General features: G+C 39.0%; 1 protein-coding gene across 5 annotated transcripts in view; it reads right to left on the bottom strand.

The window, feature by feature from the left end:
- The window catches only part of LOC100665422 (DExD/H-box 60 like), a 152712-nt gene that overhangs the window by 91790 nt on the left and 38709 nt on the right, over positions 1 to 22213 (bottom strand). For all 5 annotated transcript variants that reach the window (XM_064273586.1, XM_064273588.1, XM_064273587.1 and 2 more), the window contains exons 13-16: positions 21032 to 21187; positions 6418 to 6523; positions 5649 to 5764; positions 422 to 576 (exon numbers count right to left, since the gene is read on the bottom strand). In XM_064273586.1, coding sequence (XP_064129656.1) covers positions 422 to 576; positions 5649 to 5764; positions 6418 to 6523; positions 21032 to 21187 — 533 coding nt within the window. The remainder of the gene's footprint in view (positions 1 to 421; positions 577 to 5648; positions 5765 to 6417; positions 6524 to 21031; positions 21188 to 22213) is intronic.

Genomic DNA, 22213 nt, shown 5'->3' with positions numbered 1-22213 from the left:
AAGGGCATAAATGATTTATAAAATTACAAACAATTTTCACAATTTAGGTAGAATAATAAAGATGATGATTACTTTAGGCCTATTTTACTACCTGTACGTTAAAAGATTTTCCCTGTAATTCACTAATAAACAACGATTTCTTTTAACTTTCATTCAACATTTCCTGATCCAAGCTCTTGATCCATTCATGCCTGACATACTTTATTAGCTAAATCTTTCATTATTATAAAGAAGATAAAATACTAAATTTTACATGATTTTCTTGGAATTTCCGGTAGCAAGTAAGTAATATAATAGCTCATTTATATGCAAGCATAAGGAAGAAAAGTATGGGAAGGAATACCACAGAGATGTGTAACTATCATCTTCAGGAAAGTAAAACGATATAAAAAAAAAATTAGGTAAAATGTATAGAGCCTACCTGTGATATTTTCCCTCCACTGGACTCTTCCTCTGGGTGGGCACTTTGAGTTACAATGAATTTTCTAAAGACAGGTTCTAATGATTTCCCATAAAATTGCTGAAAAGTCCTATCCTTCTGCAGGAGATTAACATCATGATGGTCTCTAGATTTTTCTGAAACAGAAAAACTTAAAATGTAAAAGTACACTTTAAAACATTACTATATATGGATCATGTTCTCCTTACTTCTTCACACCATCCGCCCCCCACATATTCTTTTTTTTTTTTTTTTTATTTAACTCCAGAACAGTAATTTAGTCTGCTTACCTTTTCTAAGGTGGTCAGGCTATTGCAAGCTTGAAAATAATTCCGTACCTTATTTGAGTAAGAGAAAGGAAAAAAAAAGTTCTGCTAATGGCCACCTTCGAGAATACTTTGGCATTATATCTGCCACTTGGCAGGAGGAGACGGTGGAAGAGAAGCAAGTCAGTGCAGAGTCAAAGAATGTATTCATCTAGAACAGAGGTCAGCCCACAGGTCAAATCCAACCAGCCGCCGGTTTTTTGTTTTGTTTTTCAACGGCCTGAGAGCTAACAGAGGTTTTATTTCTACATGGTTACGTAAGTATCTACATATTAGCCTCCGTTTGGCCCCTTAGTTTGTAAAGCCTAAAATATTTACTAGCTGACCCTTTAAGAAAAATGTTTGTGGACTCCTGATACAGAATATACTGGATATTTGCATTCCTGAAAAAGGAAAACCTCCACTTCTGGCCACAGCCAAATGTTCAGGAGCTTGACACCTGAGGGAAAAAGCTAATAGTAATTATCTTCCACCATGCAGAAATCTGGGGCCCTGGTGGCCCAGTGATTGAGAGCTCGGCTGCTAACCAAAAGGTCAGCAGTTTGAATCTACCAGCCTCTCCTTGGGAACCGTATGGGGCAGCTCTACTCTGTCTTATAGGGTTGCTATGAGTCAGAATCGACTCAACGGTTTGGTGTTGATTATACATAAATTCAAGTGACGCAGAAAATTCCAGTAATTTTACACCTAAGAAATATTCTTTGCAAAAACAAAAGCTAAAAATGAGGTGATTTTTTTTTTTCTGTATTTATCTATACCAAAACCCAAACCAAACCTGTTGCCGTCGATTTGATTCCGACCCACGACGACCCTAAAGGACAGAGTAGAGCTGCCTCATAGTTTCCAAGGAGCACATGGTAGATTCAAACTGCTGACCTTTTGATTAGCAGCCGTAGCTTTTAACCACTGCGTCACCAGGGTTTCCACACGTGGCCATAAATCAAACTATTTGTAAGTACACCACCCAAAATTACGGTACCTTGTTAGATGAGCAAGCTGATTAGTAAATACAATTGACATGCTTCCTTTACATATTTCTAGATTCTTTTGAAAAGTTTAACAAGTCTTCAAAATGGTGGAAATAAACACGAGGTTGGAGAAACAAAGATAAAGAATGAACCAGGGAAAAAAAGATCTTCTAATTCATTTTCTTAGGACCCAGTCTTAATGGTTTCATGCCTCCACCCACCCCACCGCCCCATTATTGCCTACAGTCATGTGTTGCTTAACATCCATAGTACAATCTGTGAAACAGGACGTTAAGTGATTTGGGCACTGTGCAAACACCGTATTATGTACAGACAGTCCCTGGATTACAAACAAGTTCCATTCCTAAATCTGTCTTTAAGTCAGATTTGTATATTAAGTCGGAACAGTTGCTGTTGTTGTTCTTAGGTGCCATCGAGTCCGTTCTGACCATAGCAACCCTATGCATGACAGAACGAAACACTGCCCGGTCCTGCGCCATCCTTACAATCCTTGTAATACTTGAGCTCATTGTTGCAGCCACCGTGTCAATCCACCTCAATGAGGGTCTTCCTCTTTTCCGCTGACCCTGTACTCTGTCAATCATGATGTCCTTCACCAGGGACTGATCCCTCCTGACAACATGTCCAAAGTACGTAAGACACAGTTTTGCCATCCTTGCCTCTAAGGAGCATTCTGGCCGCGCTTCTTCCAAGACAGATTCGTTAGTTCTTTTGCCAGTCCGTGGCATATTCAATATTCTTTGCCAACACCACAATTCAAAGGCATCAACTCTTCTTCGGTCTTCCTTATTCATTGTCCAGCTTTCACATGCAAATGATGCAACTGAAAATACCACGGCTTGGGTCAGACGCAACTGTCTTCAACGTGACATCTTTGCTCTTCAACACGTTGAAGAAGTCCTTTGCAGCAGGTTTACCCAACGCAGCGTGCCTTTTGATTTCTTGACTGCTGTTTCCAAGGCTGTTGATCGTGGATCCAGGTAAAATGACATCCTCAACAACTTCAATCTTTTCTCCGTTTATCATGATGTTGCTCATTGGTCCAGTTGTGAGGATTTTTGTTTTCTTTATGTTGAGGTGTAATCCATATTGAAGGCTGTGGTCTTTGATCTTCATTAGTAAGTGCTTCAAGTCCTCTTCACTTTCAGCAAGCAAGGTTGTGTCATCAGCATAACGCAGGTTGTTAATGAGTCTTCCTCCAATCCTGATACCCTGTTCTTCTTCATATAGTCCAGCTTCTCGTATTATTTGCTCAGCATACAGATTGAATAGGTATGGTGAAAGAATACAACCCTGACGCAGATATTTCCTGACTTTAAACCAATCAGTATCCCCTTGTTCTGTACAAACAACCGCCGCCTCTTGATCTATGTAAAGGTTCCTCATGAGCATAATTAAGTGTTCTGGAGTTCCCATTCTTCGTAATGTTATACATTGTTTGTTATGATCCACACAGTCGAATACCTTTGCATAGTCAATGAAACACAGGTAAACATCCTTCTGGTATTCTCTGCTTTCAGCCAGGATCCACCTGACATCAGCAATGATATCCTTGGTTCCATGTTCTCTTCTGAAACCGGCCTGAATTTCTGGCAGTTCCCTGTCAATATACTGCTGCAGCCGTTTTTGAATGATCTTCAGCAAAATTTTGCTTGTGTGTGATATTAATAATATTGTTCTAAAATTTCCACATTCAGTTGGATCACCTTTCTTGGGAATAGGCATAAATATGTATCTCTTCCAGTCAGTTGGTCAGGAAGCTCTCTTCCATATTTCTTGGCATAGATGAGTGCGCACCTCCAGTGCTGCATCTGTTTGTTGAAACATCTCAACTGATATTCCATCAATTCCCGGAGCCTTGTTTTTCGCCAATGCCTTCAGAGCAACTTGGACTTCTTCCTTCAGTACCATCACTTTCTGATCATATGCCACCTCTTGAAATGGGTGAACATCGACTAATTCTTTTTGGTATAATGACTCGGTGTATTCCTTCCATCTTCTTTTGATGATTCCTGTGTCATTTAATATTTTCCCCATGGAACCCTTCACTATTGCAACTCAAGGCTTGAATTTTTTCTTCAGTTCTTTCAGCTTGAGAAATGCCAAGCATGTTCTTCCCTTTTGGTTTTCCATCTCCAGCTCGTTGCACATGTCATTATAATACTTTACTTTGTCCTCTCGAGCTGTCCTTTGAAATCTTCTGTTCAGTTCTTTTACTTCATCAATTCTTCCTTTTGCTTTAGCTGCTCGACGTTTGAGAGCAAGTTTGAGAGTCTCCTCTGACATCCATCTTGGTCTTTTCTTTCTTTCCTGTCTTTTCAATGACCTCTTGCTTTCTTCATGTATGATGTCCTTGATGTCATTCCACAATTCGTCTGGTCTTCAGTCACTAATGTTCAATGCATCAAATCTGTTCTTCAGATGGTCTCTAAATTCAGGTGGGATATACTCAAGGTCATATTTTGGCTCTCGTGGACTTGCTCTGATTTTCTTCAGTTTTAGGTTGAACGTGCATATGAGCAATTGATGGTCAGAACAGTTAGGTACAGTTAATCAAATGTTTGTCTCAGTATTTAGTGTGCTTGTCTATGCATAAAAAATATTAAAGAAACACTTCCAGATACAACAAAGCATCTTTAACATAATAATACTGTAATAATAATAATAATGTTTTCATGCACGTCACAAAGTAGGGCCCATTTGTTATTACAAACTATTGTCTATACCTCGAATTTTTAACGTGATAGGCTTTATGGGGTTGGTTCGTAACTACTGGTTGTACGTAAGTCTGACATTTGTAACCCGGGAACGATAGAAAGTACAGTACATTATGTACATAAACCATTAACATAGGTGTTTATTATGACGATCAAGACATATTTATTATAGGTTATATACGTATTGTACCATTATACACCTGACAGAGCAATTGTTTTGTATACATGAGACATGAGATACATGTGTTGCCTGTGGGAAGCTGTTGCATCTGCTACGCCTGGTTACATCCACTATGTCCCGTTCTCCAGTTGGGATTTCTGAACTCTATTATAACCTTGGAAACCCTGGTGGCGTAGTGGTTAAGAGCTATGGCTGCTAACCAAAAGGTCGGCAGTTCTAATCTGCCAGGTGCTCCTTGGAAACTCTATGGGGCAGTTCTACTCTGTCCTATAGGGTGGCTATGAGTTGGAACCTTATGGGACCACAGACAGATATGCAGCCGGTCGTTGCCTGAATGGACATTATGTGGCACATGACCGTATCTTTGGGCACAATTATGCTGGCCTTTATCAGCAAGCAGTTAACCAGAAAACTGAGTAGCAAGAGCTGAAATTTCTAAGAAGGCTATGGTTGTATTGGCATATTTGACTTGCAGAAGTAGAAACAACAACAACGAAAAACTGCCTTTGAGTCAATTCCAACTCATGGTGGCCCCATGTGTTTCAGAGTAAAACTGTTCTCCACAGAATTTTCATGGCTCTGATGCCTTTAGATGGGTTCGAACCACCAACCGTTTGTCTAGTAGTTGAGTGCTTAGCCATTTGTGTCATCCGGGGATTTATAAGTGATAATTCATAGTTTTAGGAATCTGACAGATTTGTAACAGCATCTCATATTTTTGGTGACAAGACCACGTATGCATACTTCCTAAAAGGTGACCAAATCTCCATTTCATTTAATAGATACGTCTGTATGCACACCTACAGTTGCATGCCAGTCAATATGGTGGGAATTATTCAAATAGCATACTTCCTCAAGTGATTCCTTAATTATGTGTGGACCAGTCTCATTCAAAAATATAATCTTTGTTTGTAATATAGCATTTTTTCCCCCATTCAACAAAAGAGAAGAAGTCAATTCGTACAAACTCTAACTTATCATGGTCACAGAGCTCACCATCAAACTGACACTTGGTCCTGTCATAGTCATCACTAAGGAGCTTGTGAGCATGCCATTGAAAAAGTACAACAGATTTCTTCCGTTTAACTAGTGAAGTAACAACTGGATCATCACTGTAAAAAAGAAAAAAAAACATTATTTTAAATTTTAAGTCCTTCAAATGCAGATCAACACACATAAAATCCAGTTTATAATAATACAAAATTTTTACAACCCTTTTTTCTGTTTCTTTGATATGATGTGGGTGGTAGAAACCAAGTGGTTTTCAAGAGACATAAGAACCACGAATCACTACTATTCCCATACAAGTTCCATCAAGCTTGACAACTGTTTACTAAATATCACAGAGCTGAATGATTACACACAAAGCTTACACTATACAGAGTTTTATCTGTTGTTCTTGCTGCTGGTAGCTGCCGTAAAGTTGGTCCCTGACTCACGGAGACCCCATGTGGCACCGAGTAAGTTATAAGCTTTACAGAAGCAGTGTGCCAGGGCATTCTTCCATGGACCCACTGGGTGGGTTTGAACTACCAACCTTTAGGTTAGTGGCCAGTCACAAACTGCTTGCTCCACCCAGCCTCCTAGGTAGTAATGTTCACGTCATGCTTGTACATTAGATAGCACATTCACTTAAATATATTATATGTAACAGTCATATTATTATGTCTAACTTCCTGTATTCAGATATAACGTGTTACATAGACATTTTAGTGATCATTCATTTCACAAGTATTCGCTAAGTTTATAGCACTAAATTAAGCACCTCTTTAGAATAGGCAAATCCTTCAGCATGTCTCCAACAAATGCATCAATTACAGCGGATGTCATTGGAATAAAACCCAAATTAGGCATGTTTTCCAAGGAGGTTTCTGAAATATAAATTAAAATGGAAGGAAGTATGTAACTATCCTATAAGACTTTTGAACATTATTATCAACATTTCACAAACATAATTTTAGATTAATCTTATTAATGTTTACTAATCTAGCTCTTCCTAAGGAAATATTCCTTACGGCAAACATTTTAAAGCAAGACAGAGTATAAAGAAATAGTATACAGCCATATAGAAAGGCTGGTAGTTAACGGCAGTAGATGGATCAAGAGATAGGTACACAAACAGAAAAACATACAGGCTTTCTATTTCCAAATTCTCGTATCATTATTTCTTATGTCAAGGTAAATAAATAGCGGTTAAAGAAAGAAGAATCACCTACATATAGATGTCCTTGAAAATTAAATGATGAGAACAAATAAGAAAAAGTAAAAATGAAATTTTTTTATCCACCACAGAATACTCTTCAGGTCTTCATGAACTTCAGTTTCAAAGTTCCTATATATGGCTTACAAGCTAAACATGATACGGACGGACGAAGGGGATTATTTTTATTCAGTCTTGTTTGTAATTACAACTGAAGAAAACTATAACATTTTGACAACTAAAGTTATCATTATAACCTCCTCCACCCCTATATCCTGGACAATATTGTTGTTTGTCGTCGGGTCAGTTCTGACTCATAGCAACTCTATAGGACAGGGTAGAACTGCCCAATAGGGTTTCCTAGGTTTCACAAGAGAAGAGCACCAGATCTTTTCTCTCACGGAGCCACTGGTGGTTTCGAACCTCTGACCTTTTGATTAGCAGCCAAGGACTTAACCATTGCACCACCAAGGCTCCCATTCTAGACAATACCCTTCTTTTAATGCATACAATATTTATTTGTATTCCTCTTGCATGTATGACATTTCCTCAGGGATCATTTCCTTCTCCCAGAATTATATCCTATACTAGTATCTTTAGCGAGGGCATGATGGTGGTTAACTCTGCTCTTAGGTATCTGAAAAACCTGTATTATTTCCTCATTCTTAAATTGTACTTTTTCTGGGTAACTATCCTACAATGACTATTATTCTGTCTCATAACTTGGAAAACAGGCCTTACTCTATTATCTTTTCCTTCTTTTGTTGTTAAGTGTGTTTTATCTGTTCTATCTATTCTATCTACTTAGCCATTTTCTCTCAATTCTTTGAAGAGTTTTGTTTTTATATCCTGCCGTTGCACTATGATGTGTCTAGTTGTGTGTGTGTGTGTGTGCACGCACATGCGTGTGCACGGGTGCATGTCCTATTTGAGACCAATCGAAGGGCTTTATATGTGTGAGGGCCCATTTGATAGAATGTTACTACAGAGAATATTTAGCAGGTCCTTAGGGGACACCAAAAAATGGGGAAAAGTTAATATTTTGACTGAGGGTCCCTGATGCCATATTATATAAATCCCAGACTCCTGGAAGAGTAAAGCAACCCTGTAGTCTCAAACTCTTATAAGTTTATCTGCTTCTGTTGAAGGTAGAGTTTTTCTTTTTTGTTTATTTGTTTCACACTGTCCCTGAGGTGGAAGCTTTGTGTCTCAGTTTTGTGCAACAATCTAAGATACTCCTCCTCCCTTGTTTGCCCTTGTCCCCTGTCCCTACACAAGACAGTTAAAATTGCCTCCGTCACTGAGATCAGAAAATGCCTCCAAGGAAGTATAGCTTCAGTTTTGACTTAATCCCTGTTCTTCCTTATATTTTCCTTACTTTTTTTTTTTTAACTTCAGCTATGCTTTTAATAGGATTTTTAAAATATATATTATCCGAAATATTTACTAAATGTCATCCAAAGAGTTTATTACTTCAAGATAAATTGTATCAATTTTTTTTTTTTCTGGCTATGTACAGAGCCATTTTCAGCAAATGGAAATCAGATACACAGTTTGTTCTTGATTATCTAGTTCAGTTGGAAAACCTGGTGGTCTAGTGGTTACATGCTAGGGCTCCTATCCAAAAGGTTGGCAGTTCAAATCCACCAGGCTCTCCTTGGAAACTCCGTGGGGCAGTTCTACTCTGTCCTATACGGTCACTATGAATTGGAATCAACTCGATGGCAATGGGTTTGCTTTTTTGGTTTGGTCTAGTTTAGTTGGAATCAACCTAATTACAGGAGATAAATATCCAACAGAAATAGAGAAAAATAATGGAAATAGGAAAATAGACTGAAAGAGACATATGGGACAGAGTCAAATTATTCAATATACTGGAATTTGATATCCTAGAAGAAGAGTGAGAAAGAATGGGAAAGTCAATGGTCAAGATTTGCCCAGACTGATTAAAAGAATAAACTTATAGATCCAACAAGCTCAGTAAACCCCAAACAGTACAAATACAAAGAAAACCACAGTTAGGTACTTTAACACACAACTGCTTAAAACCAAAGATAAAGAGAAAAGAAATCACATTACCAGGGCCTACAAAGGATCACCAATAACACAGAGGGCAGTCTTTTCTTCAGAATTCATGGAAGCCAGAAGACAATGAAATGATATCTTTAAAATGCCATAAGAAAAAACTGCAAACCTAGAATTCTCTAACCACAAAAATATCCTTCAAAATCGAAGGTGGAATAAAGACATTTTGGGCAAACGAAGTTGAGGGAATTCATTGGTAGCAGACACACATCATAAGGAATATTAGAGGAAGTCCTTCAGGCTGAAAGAAAAATAATTCCAGTGAATTAAGGGAATTTCAGGTAAGAATGAAGAACACCAAGAAGGGTAACTTGGTGGAAAAACACAAAAGAACATTGACCTATTAAACCAACAATAAAAATGGTATTTTTTAGATTCATAACAGTTGTAAAATACATTTAAACTATAGGAGAAGACAGGAGGGGAGAAAATGGAATTAAACTGTTGTAAGGTTCTTGGAATGTTCAGGAAATGTCAAGAGTTCTAATTTACGGCAGAATAAAAAATTAATAACGAAAATGTATCCTCTGTAGTAATCATTACACAAATAATACAAAAATGTGTAATTGGAAGCCTAACAGAGGATACAAAATGAAACTTGTCTAATACGAAGGAGGATTAAAAAAAAACACAGAACAGAAAAACAAATAGAAAGCAAATAGCAATATGGTAAACTTAGACCCAACTTTATAATTTATTATATTAAATATAAATAAGATAGACACTCCATGTAAAAGATAACAGTTGTCAGACAATGTGAAAAAATGAGGCCCAACTATATGCTGTCTACAGACATACACTTTAAATACAGATAGGTTGGAAGTTAAAAAATGCAAAAAGATGGACCATGTAAAAGAAACCAAAAGAGAGCTGGATTAGTATATTAATATCAGCCAAAGTGATGTAGTGTTTACGAGCTTGGCTGCTGGCCAGAAGGTTGTACAGTTCAAATCGACCAACCACTCCTTGGGAACCCTGGGGGCAGTTCTACTCTGTCCTTAGAGTTCCTATGAGTTGGAGTTAACTCAATGGCAATGGGTTTGGTTTCTTCTTTCATTTTTTCGGTTTATCAGGCAAAATAGACTTTAAGGCAAGAACTGTTTCTACATATCCATAATAGGCGAATGCGCAGAGACAAAAGTAGACTACTAGTTTCTAGGGGAAGGAGTGAAGAAGGAGTTATTACTTAACGGCTACTGAGTTTCTGTTTGAAGTGATGAAAAAGTTTTGGAAATAGTGGCGATGGCTGCACAACATATTAGTGTAATTAATGTCACTGAATAGTATACTTAAAAATGGTTAAAATGGTAAATTTTATGTTACATATATTTCACCACAAAAAAACTAAAAAGAAATATTTCTACAGATACATAATGATAATGATCCGTAATGATAATGATAAATGGCATATTCAAAATGAAGATATAATGTTATATTCAATTGCACCTAGTAACATAGCTTCAAATTATATAAGACAAAATTTATGAAACAAAAGAATAGACAACTCCGCAGTCATAGCTGAGCATTTAAACATACTTCTCTTAGTAAATGATAGGATAAGCTGACAAAAAAAGAAATCAGAAACAGTACAAAAATATTTGAACAGCACTCTGTCACTATGGGGGCCCTGATGGTGCAATGGTTAAGAGTTCAGCTGCTAAACATAAAGGTCGGCAGTTCGAATCCGCCAGCCACTCCCTGGAAACCCTGTGGACTTCTACTGTGTCCTATAGGGTTGCTATGAGTCGGAATCGACTTGATGACAAAGGGTTTTTTGGTTATGTCACTATGAGCAGGAATTGACTCCACAGCAATGGGTTTAGTTTTTGGTTGTATTAAGCAACTTGACTTAAATGACCTCTACAGAATACTGCTCTTGGAAAAGGTACAACCAGAATGCTCCATAGAAACAAGGATGGTGAGACTATGTCTCACATACTTCGGACATGTAGTCAGTAGGGACCAGTCCCTGGAGAAAGATGTCATGCTTGGTAAAACAGAGGATCATCAAAAAAGAGGAAGACTCTCAATGAGATGGATTGACATGGTGGCTGCATGTCAATGGGAACCCAACAATGGGTTCAAGCAAAGCAACAACTGTCGGTATGGAGCCGGACCAGGCAGTGTTTCATTCTGTTGCGCGCCGGGTCACAATGAGTTGGAACTGACTCAATGGCACCTAACAACAACAACATGGAATACGGCACAAAACATGTATAGAAACCACATTCGTGGTAAGTGAACATGGAACATTTACCAAAATGGACATATGGGCATATCAAAAGATTGAAAATATACAGAGTGCTTTTTCCTACTGCAGAGGAATTACACTAAAATTGAATGACAGAGACAGCTAGAAAAAATTCCCAAATGTTTGAAAATAAAGCAAAAACCCTTTAAATACAGGATTAACATACAATCATCTATTGTTTATATTTAAGTAATAAATCATTGAAAAATAATTTAAAAAATATAATTCATAACATCAAAAAATTAAATACCTAGAAATATAACAAAAAATACATGTGATCTCTGCACTAAATGGTACAAGACACTGCTGAGAGAAATTAAAGAAAACCTAAATAAATAGGGAGATAGGCTATGTTCAGGAACTGGAAGACTCAATATTGTTGAGGTGTCAGTTCTCCCTGTGATGGTCAGTTTTACATGTTAACTTGTCAAGACTAGAGTTCCTAGTTATTCCATCAAACACTAACTAGGTGTTGCTATAAATGAACTTTGTAGATATGATTAAAATCTGTAATCTATTTACTTTAAGTAAGGAATATTATCATAGATAATCTAGTGGGCCTGATCCATTTAGTTGAAAGGCCTTAAGAGCAGAACTGAGACTTTGCTGAAGAAGAAGAAATTCTGCCTGTGGACTGCAGCTTCAACCTGTGCTGGAGAGTTCTAATATGCCCTTCCTTGCGGTGTGCCCTATGGATTCCATAGTTGCCTAGCCGATACCACAATCATGTAAACCAATTACTTGCAATAAATGTCTTTGTGTGTGTGTGTGTGTGTGTGTGTGTATGTATGTAAAAAATAATATATATACTGTTGTTGGAAACCCTGGTGGCGTAGTGGTTAAGTGCAACGGCTGCTAACCAAGAGGTCGGCAGTTCGAATCTGCCAGGCACTCCTTGGAAACTCTATCGGGCAGTTCTACTCTGTCCTATAGTGTCACTATGACTTGGAATCAACTTGATGGCAGTGGGTTTGGTTTTTGGGTTTTTTGGGATATTGTTGTGTTGTTGTTGTTAGGTGCTGTCGAGTTGGTTCCGACTCATAGCGACCCTATGCACAACAGAACGAAACACTGCCCGGTCCAGAGCCATCCTTACAATCGTTGTTATACTTGAACTCATTGTTGCTGCCCCTGTGTCAATCCACCTCGTTGAGGGTCTTCCTCTTTTCCGCTGACCCTGTACTCCGCCATGCATGATGTCTTCTCCAGGGACTGATCCCTCCTGACAACACGTCCAAAGTATGTAAGACACAGTTTCGCCATCCTTGCCTCTAAGGAGCATTCTGGTTGTACTTCTAAGAAAGATTTGTTCATTCTTTGGGCAGTCCATGGTATAATCAATATTCTTCATCAACACCACAATTCAAAGGAGTCAATTCTTCTTCAGTCTTCCTTATTCATTGTCCAGCTTTCACATGCATATGATGCGATTGAAAATACCATGGCTTGGGTCAGGCACACCTTAGTCTTCAAGGTGACATCTTTATTCTTCAACACTTTGAAGAGGTACTTTGCAGCAGATTTACCCAATGCAATGCGTCTTTTGATTTTTTGACTTCTGCTTTCAGGGGTGTTGATTGTGGATCCAAGTAAAATGAAATCCTTGACAACTTCAATCTTTTCTCCATTCATCATGATGTTGCTCATTGGTCCAGACATTATATATATATATATATATATATGTATGTATGTATATAAAACTCATTGCCATCAAGTCAAATTTGACACATAGCAACCCTACAGGACAGAGTAGATAGAACTGCTCTATAGGGTTTCCAAGGAGCAGCTGATAGATTTGAATTACTGACCTTTTGGTTAGCAGCCAAGAGCTTAACCACTGAGCCACCAGGGCGCGCGCACACACACACACACACACACTCACACTCACACATACACACATACATTCTACTGGTTCTTTTGCACTGTTAGAATCCTGACTGACACAAATTTTGGTATTGGAAGTGGTTTCAGGGTAACAGAATCTTAAGGTTAGTTTTCTGAATTGATTCTGGCTTTTCTGGAATTGGTTCTCTGATCTGAAAAGATTTAAAGACAATAATGACTATATTTCCATTGGAATAGAGAGCACTTATAGACCATGTCATAATGTGGCAATCAAAAAATGCAAAATATCACCATTGGTTACTCTTAATAAAATGTCTATAAAAGGCAAAGTTCTGAGTGACAATGTATTTGATAGAACATATTAGTCAAACTAAGAAGAGATTTGCTGGTTGTTCCTAACTACACTGACAAAGTCCAGAAAGAAAAGGATGAGCTTCGGGCTTCAAATTCCTAGCTCTATCAATGCATAAATGACCTTAAAGCTTCTATGTCTGCCCCAAAATAAACACCTCCTATAACCTCTTTTTTTTTTTTTTTTTTTTTATAACCTCAGGGATGAGATTTCTGAAAAGGAAGTCCAAAGTGTCATTCTGTAAGTGGCTTAATTACAAACTGAATGTGTAACCTCAGAGGGTATCTTCTCTTAAAGTGAGGGCATTGATTGGGGAGGAGTGAGATCCTGAAAACTGGTATGGGAATATATGGGAAAATCCCAGTGAAGCCGAAGACATGGAATCACTGAACTTTGCTGGGTCTTCTTTGTAGTAGAAGCAGCAGCCCATCTATCACTATTTGAATAAGTTAATCCTGCTTTGCCTGAAGAATCTTTAATGACTTCCTCTGAAGTAGTTGCTTTGCAAGAAAATATTGCTGATTCTCCTCAAGACCTTTTTGCCACTCCTCTTTGCTTCTAGACTTGTAACTAAACTTGAGTCCCAGCAGGCTCTAAAGGGTGCGGTACAAAGTGTAACTCATGAGGAAATGAACTATACAAGAACAACAATAAGTGCATGACTTTTCAATTCTATACAGAAATAAGTCTGGGGAATGCGTGTGGGAATTAAGAATGTAGGATAATGTGGAAGGACCATGAAGTTGGATCAGGCTGAATTTACTGCTATAGGCTCACCAAATGTTATGGACTCAGTGTTGTAGCTTGAGGGGCTAGAAAGGGCTCCAATAGTTTGTTTTGTTGGTTGGCTGACACATGGACCAAAAGGTGGCCTACAGTAAATGAAGTTGAAATGCTAGAGCTGTCTTGGTAGAGGTAGGTATGCAAAGGCTTGAGGAGATTGAAATGTTAGAGTGATAGTAATGTTAACACCTGCTCACCCATCCTGGGAAGGAAATGAGGATACACCTTTCACCACGACTATGAGAAATAAAGTTGTGAGGGGAGAAAAGCTATAGGTCAAAAGTACAGTGGGAATTGCTTTCATCAAATTGTAATCCCTAAATGCAATTGGATAAATTAGATCCAAGTGTGTCAGAGGGGAAATGGTGGCACTTAATTGCCAAAGACAAGGTGGGCATGGTTACTGTAATGGACAGCACAGTCAAAGCAGTAATCAGAATAGTCTGACTGGAAGGGATCTGTGGCATTGCCTAGTTGATCACAGTATCCCTAGATGTGAAATAGATGGAAAGTCTACTTAATTCTTACTTGATCTGTATAAGAGGAAGGGTTCTAGGTCAAGTGAACATAAGCCTGACTTGAATCATCAAAACAGGGAGGGATGTCCCCTCAATCAATTCTGAAACTTGAGCCATTTTAAAGCTTCCCCCAAGCCCATTGCTGCTGAGTCAATTCTGACTCATAGCAACCCTATAGGACAGGGTAGAACTGGCCTCAAGGGTTTCCAAGACTGTAATCTTTACAGAAGCAGACTGCCACATCTTTCTCCCACTGAGTGATTGGTGGGTTCGAACCACTGACCTTTTGGTTAGAAGCTGAGCGCTTAACCACTACACAACCAGGGCTCCTGTTTTTATAGACCCAGAGCCCTTTGAAGCACAGGGAGGCCAAATCTCCTTGTGGAAGGACCCTGCTACACTGACAAAAATGTATAATGTTAGTCTTTCTCCCAGCCTTCCTCAAATGAGCCCATGGCCTTTTACAAAGATGATTGTTTATTGAGGAAAAGGAAATAATCCGAAGAGCTGGACTATATGAAGAAGAATGGGGCATCAGGGTCAGAGGACGACTCATCAACAACCTGCGTTATGCAGATGACACAACCTGCTTGCTGAAACTGAAGAGGACTTGAAGCACTTACTAATGAAGATTAAAGACCACAGCCTTCAGTATGGATTGCACCTCGACATAAAGAAAACAAAAATCCTCATCAATAAGCCACATCATGGTAAATGGAGAAAAGATTGAAGTTGCCAAGGATTTCATTTTACTTGGATCCACAATCAACACCCCTGCAAGCAGCAGTCAAGAAATCAAAAGACACGTTGCACTGGGCAAGTCTACTGCAAAGGACCTCTTTAAAGTGTTGAAGACTAAGGTGCACCTGACCCAAGCCATGATATTTTCAATTGCATCATATGCATGTGAAAGCTGGACAATGAATAAGGAAGACCGAAGAAGAGTTGATGCCTTTGAATTGTGGTGTTGATGAAGAATATTGAATATACCATGGACTGCCAAAAGAACAAACAAATTTGTCTTGGAAGAAGGACAACCAAAATGCTCTTAGGAGAAAGGATGGGGAGACTGTGTCTTAGATACTTTGGACTACTACGGACTTCCTAATGGGATTGCAGAGATAGTGACACCATCAAGGACATAAAAGATGCAAGGGTGGTGACTTCCTGTTTGCCCTGTGCAGAACACAGATGAATCCTGGAGAATCACGGTGGATTATCATAAGCTTAACCAGGTGGTGACTCCAATTGCAGCTGCTGTTCTAGATGTGGTTTCATTGTTTAAGCAAAGTAACACATCCCTGGTACCTGGTATGTAGCTACTGATCTGGCAAATGTTTTTTTCTCCATACCTGTTAGTAAAGACCACCAAAAGCATTTTGCTTTCCACCTGCAAGGTCAGCAAAGCACATTTACTGCCCTACTTTAGGGGTATATCCACTGTCCAGCCCTACCTCATAATTTAGTCCAGAGATTAAATGACAGTCCATAACTTAAAGGATTTAGCCCAGGGACTAAATTACTGCCCATAATTTAAAGGGACCTTGATCACCTTTCCCTTCCACAGGACATCATACTGGTTTACTACGTTGATGACGTTATAATGATTGGACCTAGTAAGGAGGAAGTATCAACAACTCTAGACTTATTGGTAAGACATCTGCATGCCAGAGAGTGGATAAGTAACCGGACAAAAATTCAGGTGCTTCCCACCTCAGTGAAATTTCTAGGGGCCCAGTGGTATGGGGCATGCTGAGATAGCCGTTCTAAGGTAAAAGCTAAGTTGCTGCATCAGACCCCTTTTACAAGGAAAAAAAAAAAAAAAGACAGAATGTCTAGTGGACATCTTTGGATTTTAGAGGCAACATTATTCTTCATGTGGGTGTGCCACACTGGCCCATTTACCAAGGGACCCAAAAAGCTGCTAGTCTGAGTGATGCCAAGAACAGAAGGCTCTGCAACAGGTCCAGGCTGCTGTGCAAGCCGCTCTGCCACTTGGACTATATGATCCAGCAAATGTGATGGTGCTTAAAGGGGCAGTGGCCAATAGAGAGGCTATTCCGAGTCTTTGACAGGCTGCTGTAGGTGAATCGCAGAATTAGGAATTTTGAAGTAAAGCATTGCCTCCTAATCGCAGAATTAGGAATTTTGAAGTAAAGCATTGCCTCCTCTGCAGGTAATTATTCTTCATTTGAGAAGTATTTTTTCCCTGCTACTAGGCCTTAATAGAGACTGAATGCTTAAACATGGGCCACCAAGTTGCCATGTGAACTGAACTACACTTTATGAACTGGTGTTGTGTGACCTGTCAGTCCATAAAGTTGAGTATGCAAAGCAGCACTGTATTATAAAGTGGAAATGGTACATATAAGATCACGCTCAAACAGGCCCTGAATACATAAGTATGTTACAGGAGGAAGTGGCCCAAGTACCCATGGTCCCTACCCTTGCTACATTACATTCTCTCTCCCAGCCTGCATCTCTGGCCTAACTGGGAGTTTCCTACAACCCGTTGGCTGAAGAAAAGAAAACTTGGGCCTGGTTTACAGACGGTTTTGCATGATGTGCAGGCACCACCCAAAAGTGGATAGCTGAACAACTACAGAGCCTTTGTGAGAAATTCTTGAAGGGCAGTTGTAAAATGGCTTGGGGGCAGTGTCTGGCTCAGAAACACTCAGGATACAGTTCTTTCGTCAGGACAGCCTCTTCCCAGTGTTTACAGGCACACTTCTCCCTGGCCCCAGGTTTCTCCCCAAAGGCACTCAGCTTTCTCTCTCCATGGACCAGGAAGCTCACTGTGCTGTCTTCTGCTGCCAGGTCTCTCCTGCCACCACTTCTCACTATCTTCAGGGTTATAGCTTGATCTCTCTCTCTCAGTCTCCTGTTTCCAGGAGCTTTTCATCACAGGGATCCCAGGTCCAAAGCACTCACTCTCCACTCCTGGCTGTTCTTTGGTGGTGGTAGGATCCTCCTCTCCACTCTGGAATTGGCTCTCTTTTAAGGCAAAACTGATCAATCCCCTTGGTGGGCCACAATTACCTTATCACATAGTCCTGCCCAATCACCCGGGTGGGAGTTTCAAGACCGTGGCTAGAAAGGCCACACACAAAAGTAATTAATCATGCTTCAAGAGTGATGAAGGGGGGATTCTCCCACTGGGAAGAACTTTGAGCAGTGCATTTGAATGTTCATTTTGCTTAGAAGGAGAAATGGCTGGAGGTATGAGTCTATACTGTCCTAAGCTGTGGCCAATGATTTGAGTAGATGGTCAGGGGCTCAGAAGGGACATGATGGTAAAATTGGTGTCAAGGAAGTCAGGTAATTTCCCTGAATGAGAAAATAATGTCAAGATATTCGTGTCCTATGTGAATGCTAACCAAAGGGTAACCTCAGAAGAGGTAAGTTTTAATAATTAAGTAGATAGGATGATCCATTATGTGGATACTTTTCAACTTCTTTCTTCATTCACTCCTCTCATTGCCCAATGGGCTCATGAACAAAGCGGCCATAGTGGCAGGGATAGAGGTTATACATGGGCTCAACAACATGGATATTCACTCACCAAAAACAATCTGGCCATCATGGAAGAAGCAGTGTTTTGTTTTTACTAGAATAGACACTTTGGATGTAGATTTTCCTTCCCTGCCAAATCTATCCATGGATTTACAGAATGCCTTATTCATTGTCATGGTATTCCACAGAGCATTGCTTCTGATCAAGAAACTCACTTCATAGCAAATGATGTTGGCAATGGGCTTTGCTAGTGGAATTCACTGGTCTTATCATATTCCCTCTATCCTGAAGCACCTATCTTGATAAAACAGTGGAATGGCCTTCTGAAGGCAGTTACAGTATGATCTAAGTGGTAATACTTTACAGGGCTGGCAATATCTTGCAGGGCTCCCTCCAGGAGGCTGTATATGCTCTAAATCAGCATCTAAATGGTGGTACTTCTTTCACAGTCAGAATTCACAGGTCCAGGAATCAAAAGATGGACATGGGAGTGGCTCTACTCACTATTACCTCCAGTGATCTACTAGCAAAAATTTTGCTTTCAGTCCTTGTGACCTTATGTTCTGCTGGTCTAGAGATCTTAATTCCAAAGACAAGAATGCTCCCACCAGGAGACACAACTATGACTCTATTGAATTGTAACTTCAGACTGGCAACTGGCCATTTGGGGCTCTTTCTCTATGAATCAGTAGCACCGAAGAGAGTTACTGTACTGGCTGGATTGATTGGTCCTGATTACTAAGGGGAAATTGGGTTGCTACTACACAGTGGAGGTAACAAAGAGTATGCCTGAAATCAAGATATCCCATAGGGCCTTCTTAGTACAAATATTTGCTAAGGGCAAAGGGAATATGGAATGGGCAGTGGGAGAAGGTAGTTATAAATACCAGCTACAACCACGTGACCATGAGCAGAAACAAGAACTGTAATAGTTATGAGTATTTCTTCCTTATTGTGTTATGAATATGTTTGTATTTGTTTCTGCACCTTGTCATGTGGTTGGCTTAAGGATAAACGAAGGTTTAAGGACAGACCAGTGAAATAGAATGGAGGTTCAAAAATAACTCCTTCCTCACACCATATACAAAAAGCAATTTAAGAATCACAGACTTAACTGTGAAATATTGACAATGTATATTTTTTAAATGGGCAAAAAACTTTAACAGGCACTTCACAAAAGCAGATATCTAAATGGCCAATTTTATATGAAATATCACTCAATCTTATCACTCACAAAGGAAATGAAAATTTAAACCACAATGAGCCGCCACTATGCACCCATCAGAATGGCCAAAATTAAAAAGATCAGCTATTACAAATGTTCACAACTCAAAAATGCCCACATTGAGGGTGGAGCATAAGCTGGTACAACCACCTTAGAAAACATTTCGACAGCAGCAGTCACTCCTAAAACTGCACATCTATGTGCATACTAAAAAAATAAACAAAGGCACATATCTACCTAAAAATATGTATTAAAAAAAAAACCCAAAAAAAGATAAGAATATTCATTAATGGTTTTATGCATAATAGTCAATAATTGGGAAATGTCCCAAATGGATAAATTAATTGTGGTATATTCATACAAGGGGACACATTGTGGCAATGATAATTTTAACTAAATACTCCTAAAATACAACATGCATGAATCTCTCATACATTATGTTGACTGGAGAAAGCCAGATATAAACGAAGCTCAAAATAGGTGTTAAAGTCAGAATAGTGTTTACCTTGAAGAGATGAGAGGGTAGGGATAGGATTGACCAGGAAGTGGCATTCGGGAACTATCTCAGGTACTGGTAATATTATATACCATTGTGATTGTTTGGGTTGTGTGTCAGTTTGGCTGGGCCATGACTCTCAGTGTTAGGCAGTTATGATGTAGTTTGGCAGTTGCATAATGATGTAATCACTTCCATGATGAGATCTGATATAATGGGATCACCTCCACGATGGGATCCGCTGTGAGTAGTCAATCAATTGAAAGGGAGTTTTCTTGGGGGTGTGGCCTACATCCAATATAGCCAGACTTTCTGGCAAGGCTCATGGGCTTTACTCACTCCGGAACCTGCAGCCGGCTCCTATTTGTCTGACCTCAGTTCTTGGGACTTGAGCTAGCAGGTTGACTGCAGATCTTGGGATTCCTCGGATCTTGGTTCCTCCAACTCCCAAAGCTATGTAAGTCAGGAGAATCCTCTGGCCTGACCCATGGGCTGAACTTTCCAGCCTCTACAACTGCGTGAGCCTTTCCCTTGATATAAATCTCTTTCTCTCTCTGTGTGTATATATATAGATGCTTCACTGGTTTGGCTTCTCTAGAGAACTCAGCCTAAGACAATCATGATATGGGTGATGACTCGATATAGATGATACAGACATAGATATAGATACAGATCAAAAAGTCCAAACCAAACCCTTTGCCATCGAGTTGATAGTGACCCTACAAGACAGAGGAGAACTGCCCCATAGGCTTTCCAAGGAGCCGCTGGTAGATTTGAACTGCCATTCTTCTGGTTAGAAACTGAGCTCTTAACCACTGTACCACCAGGCCTCCTAGATACAGACAAAACAAAAACCACTGCCATTGAGTCAATTCTGACTCATAGCAACCCCATAGATATACACAGATATGTAAAAATTCATAGGGCTGTACACTTCAGATCGGTTCACTTTACACACTTAAATGTGCATATTTTATAACAATTCGAAAGTAAACAAAAATGCACAATAAAATACAATTACATATACTTTTAAGAATTGAATTATTAGAACTTCTAAACAGTTTGCAGGGTAAACATGCTTTTATTTTAATTTAATCTGGTGACTTATTACCTCGAACTGGTGACAGTGCCCTTCCAAGAAAATATCCTGTTGTTGTTCTCAAAGGAAAAGGTTTTCCAACATCAAATTCTTTAACCAGGTGGCACACAGAATTCCACAGGTGTTCATAATCCTTCTTAATCAAATCTCCCAAATTCATATGTAACTCTGCATAAAAATTAAAACTATTAAAGCCTGAAAGGTCATTACTCCTCCCACCCTCTACACACACAAGCGCCATTTTTGGACTAAATTCATAGAGCTCTGGAAAGATTGTCAAATAGTAAAAGTGTGTCCCACAGCACAGCTACATAAAAATTAGCAATGACAGTATAGCAGTGGTTTTTAAAAATCATTTTCTCTATAAATTTAATTACTGAGGGTTACAACTATAGCTAGCTCTCTTATTAAATAATGTCAATGATGAACATGTAATTATTCTCTTAAAAAATGAAGAGCAATATGCCACATAAAAGTTTACAATTTAAAAACATTAAAAACCAGTTTCTTGAGAGGTTACAGAATTCCTGTAGGGTGAGAATTAAAAAAAAAAAAATAGTAATGGTTGCTAAATTTTATGCTTGCCATCAAAGGCAGTTAAATCCCAGGGGCCAAAGAAACTTTAATAATGTACATTCAGGAAAAACGTTTAAAAAGTGTTTCATTATTCTTCAACTACATAAACCACTTCAGGAAATTTATTCTAAGAAAATCAGTCCAAAGAAGGAAAAATTATATTTACAAGATGTTTCAAGAAGCTTTGTTTTTAGGAAAAGGAAAAGCACACTTAAATATTCAATAATAGTGAGAAGATTGTATTAACTGCAGTATTATAAAAAAAGAATCCATTTAAATGAAAAATACATCTATCAATATTACATCATAACATCAAACTCAATTTTTAAAAATAATATGGAGCTAAGAAAAGGCAAAATATGCAATAATTATGTATACAAAAAAAAAAAAACCCGTTGCCATCGAAGTCGATTATGACTCATAGTGACCCTATAGAACAGAGTAGAACTGCCCTATAGAGTTCCCAAGGAGCACCTGGTGGAATCAGACTGCCAGCCTTCTGGTTAGCAGCTGTAGCACTTAGCCACTATGCCACCAGGGTTTCCATTATGTATATATACAACCAAAACTGGAGGAAACAAAAGTATCATTGTGTTATGTATTGGTAAATTTGGAAGG

The sequence above is a fragment of the Loxodonta africana genome, chromosome 21 (assembly GCF_030014295.1).
Source record: "Loxodonta africana isolate mLoxAfr1 chromosome 21, mLoxAfr1.hap2, whole genome shotgun sequence".
Lineage (NCBI taxonomy): Eukaryota > Metazoa > Chordata > Mammalia > Proboscidea > Elephantidae > Loxodonta > Loxodonta africana.
Note: the sequence above shows the minus strand (reverse complement) of the source record. Positions and strands in the feature narration are given on the sequence as shown.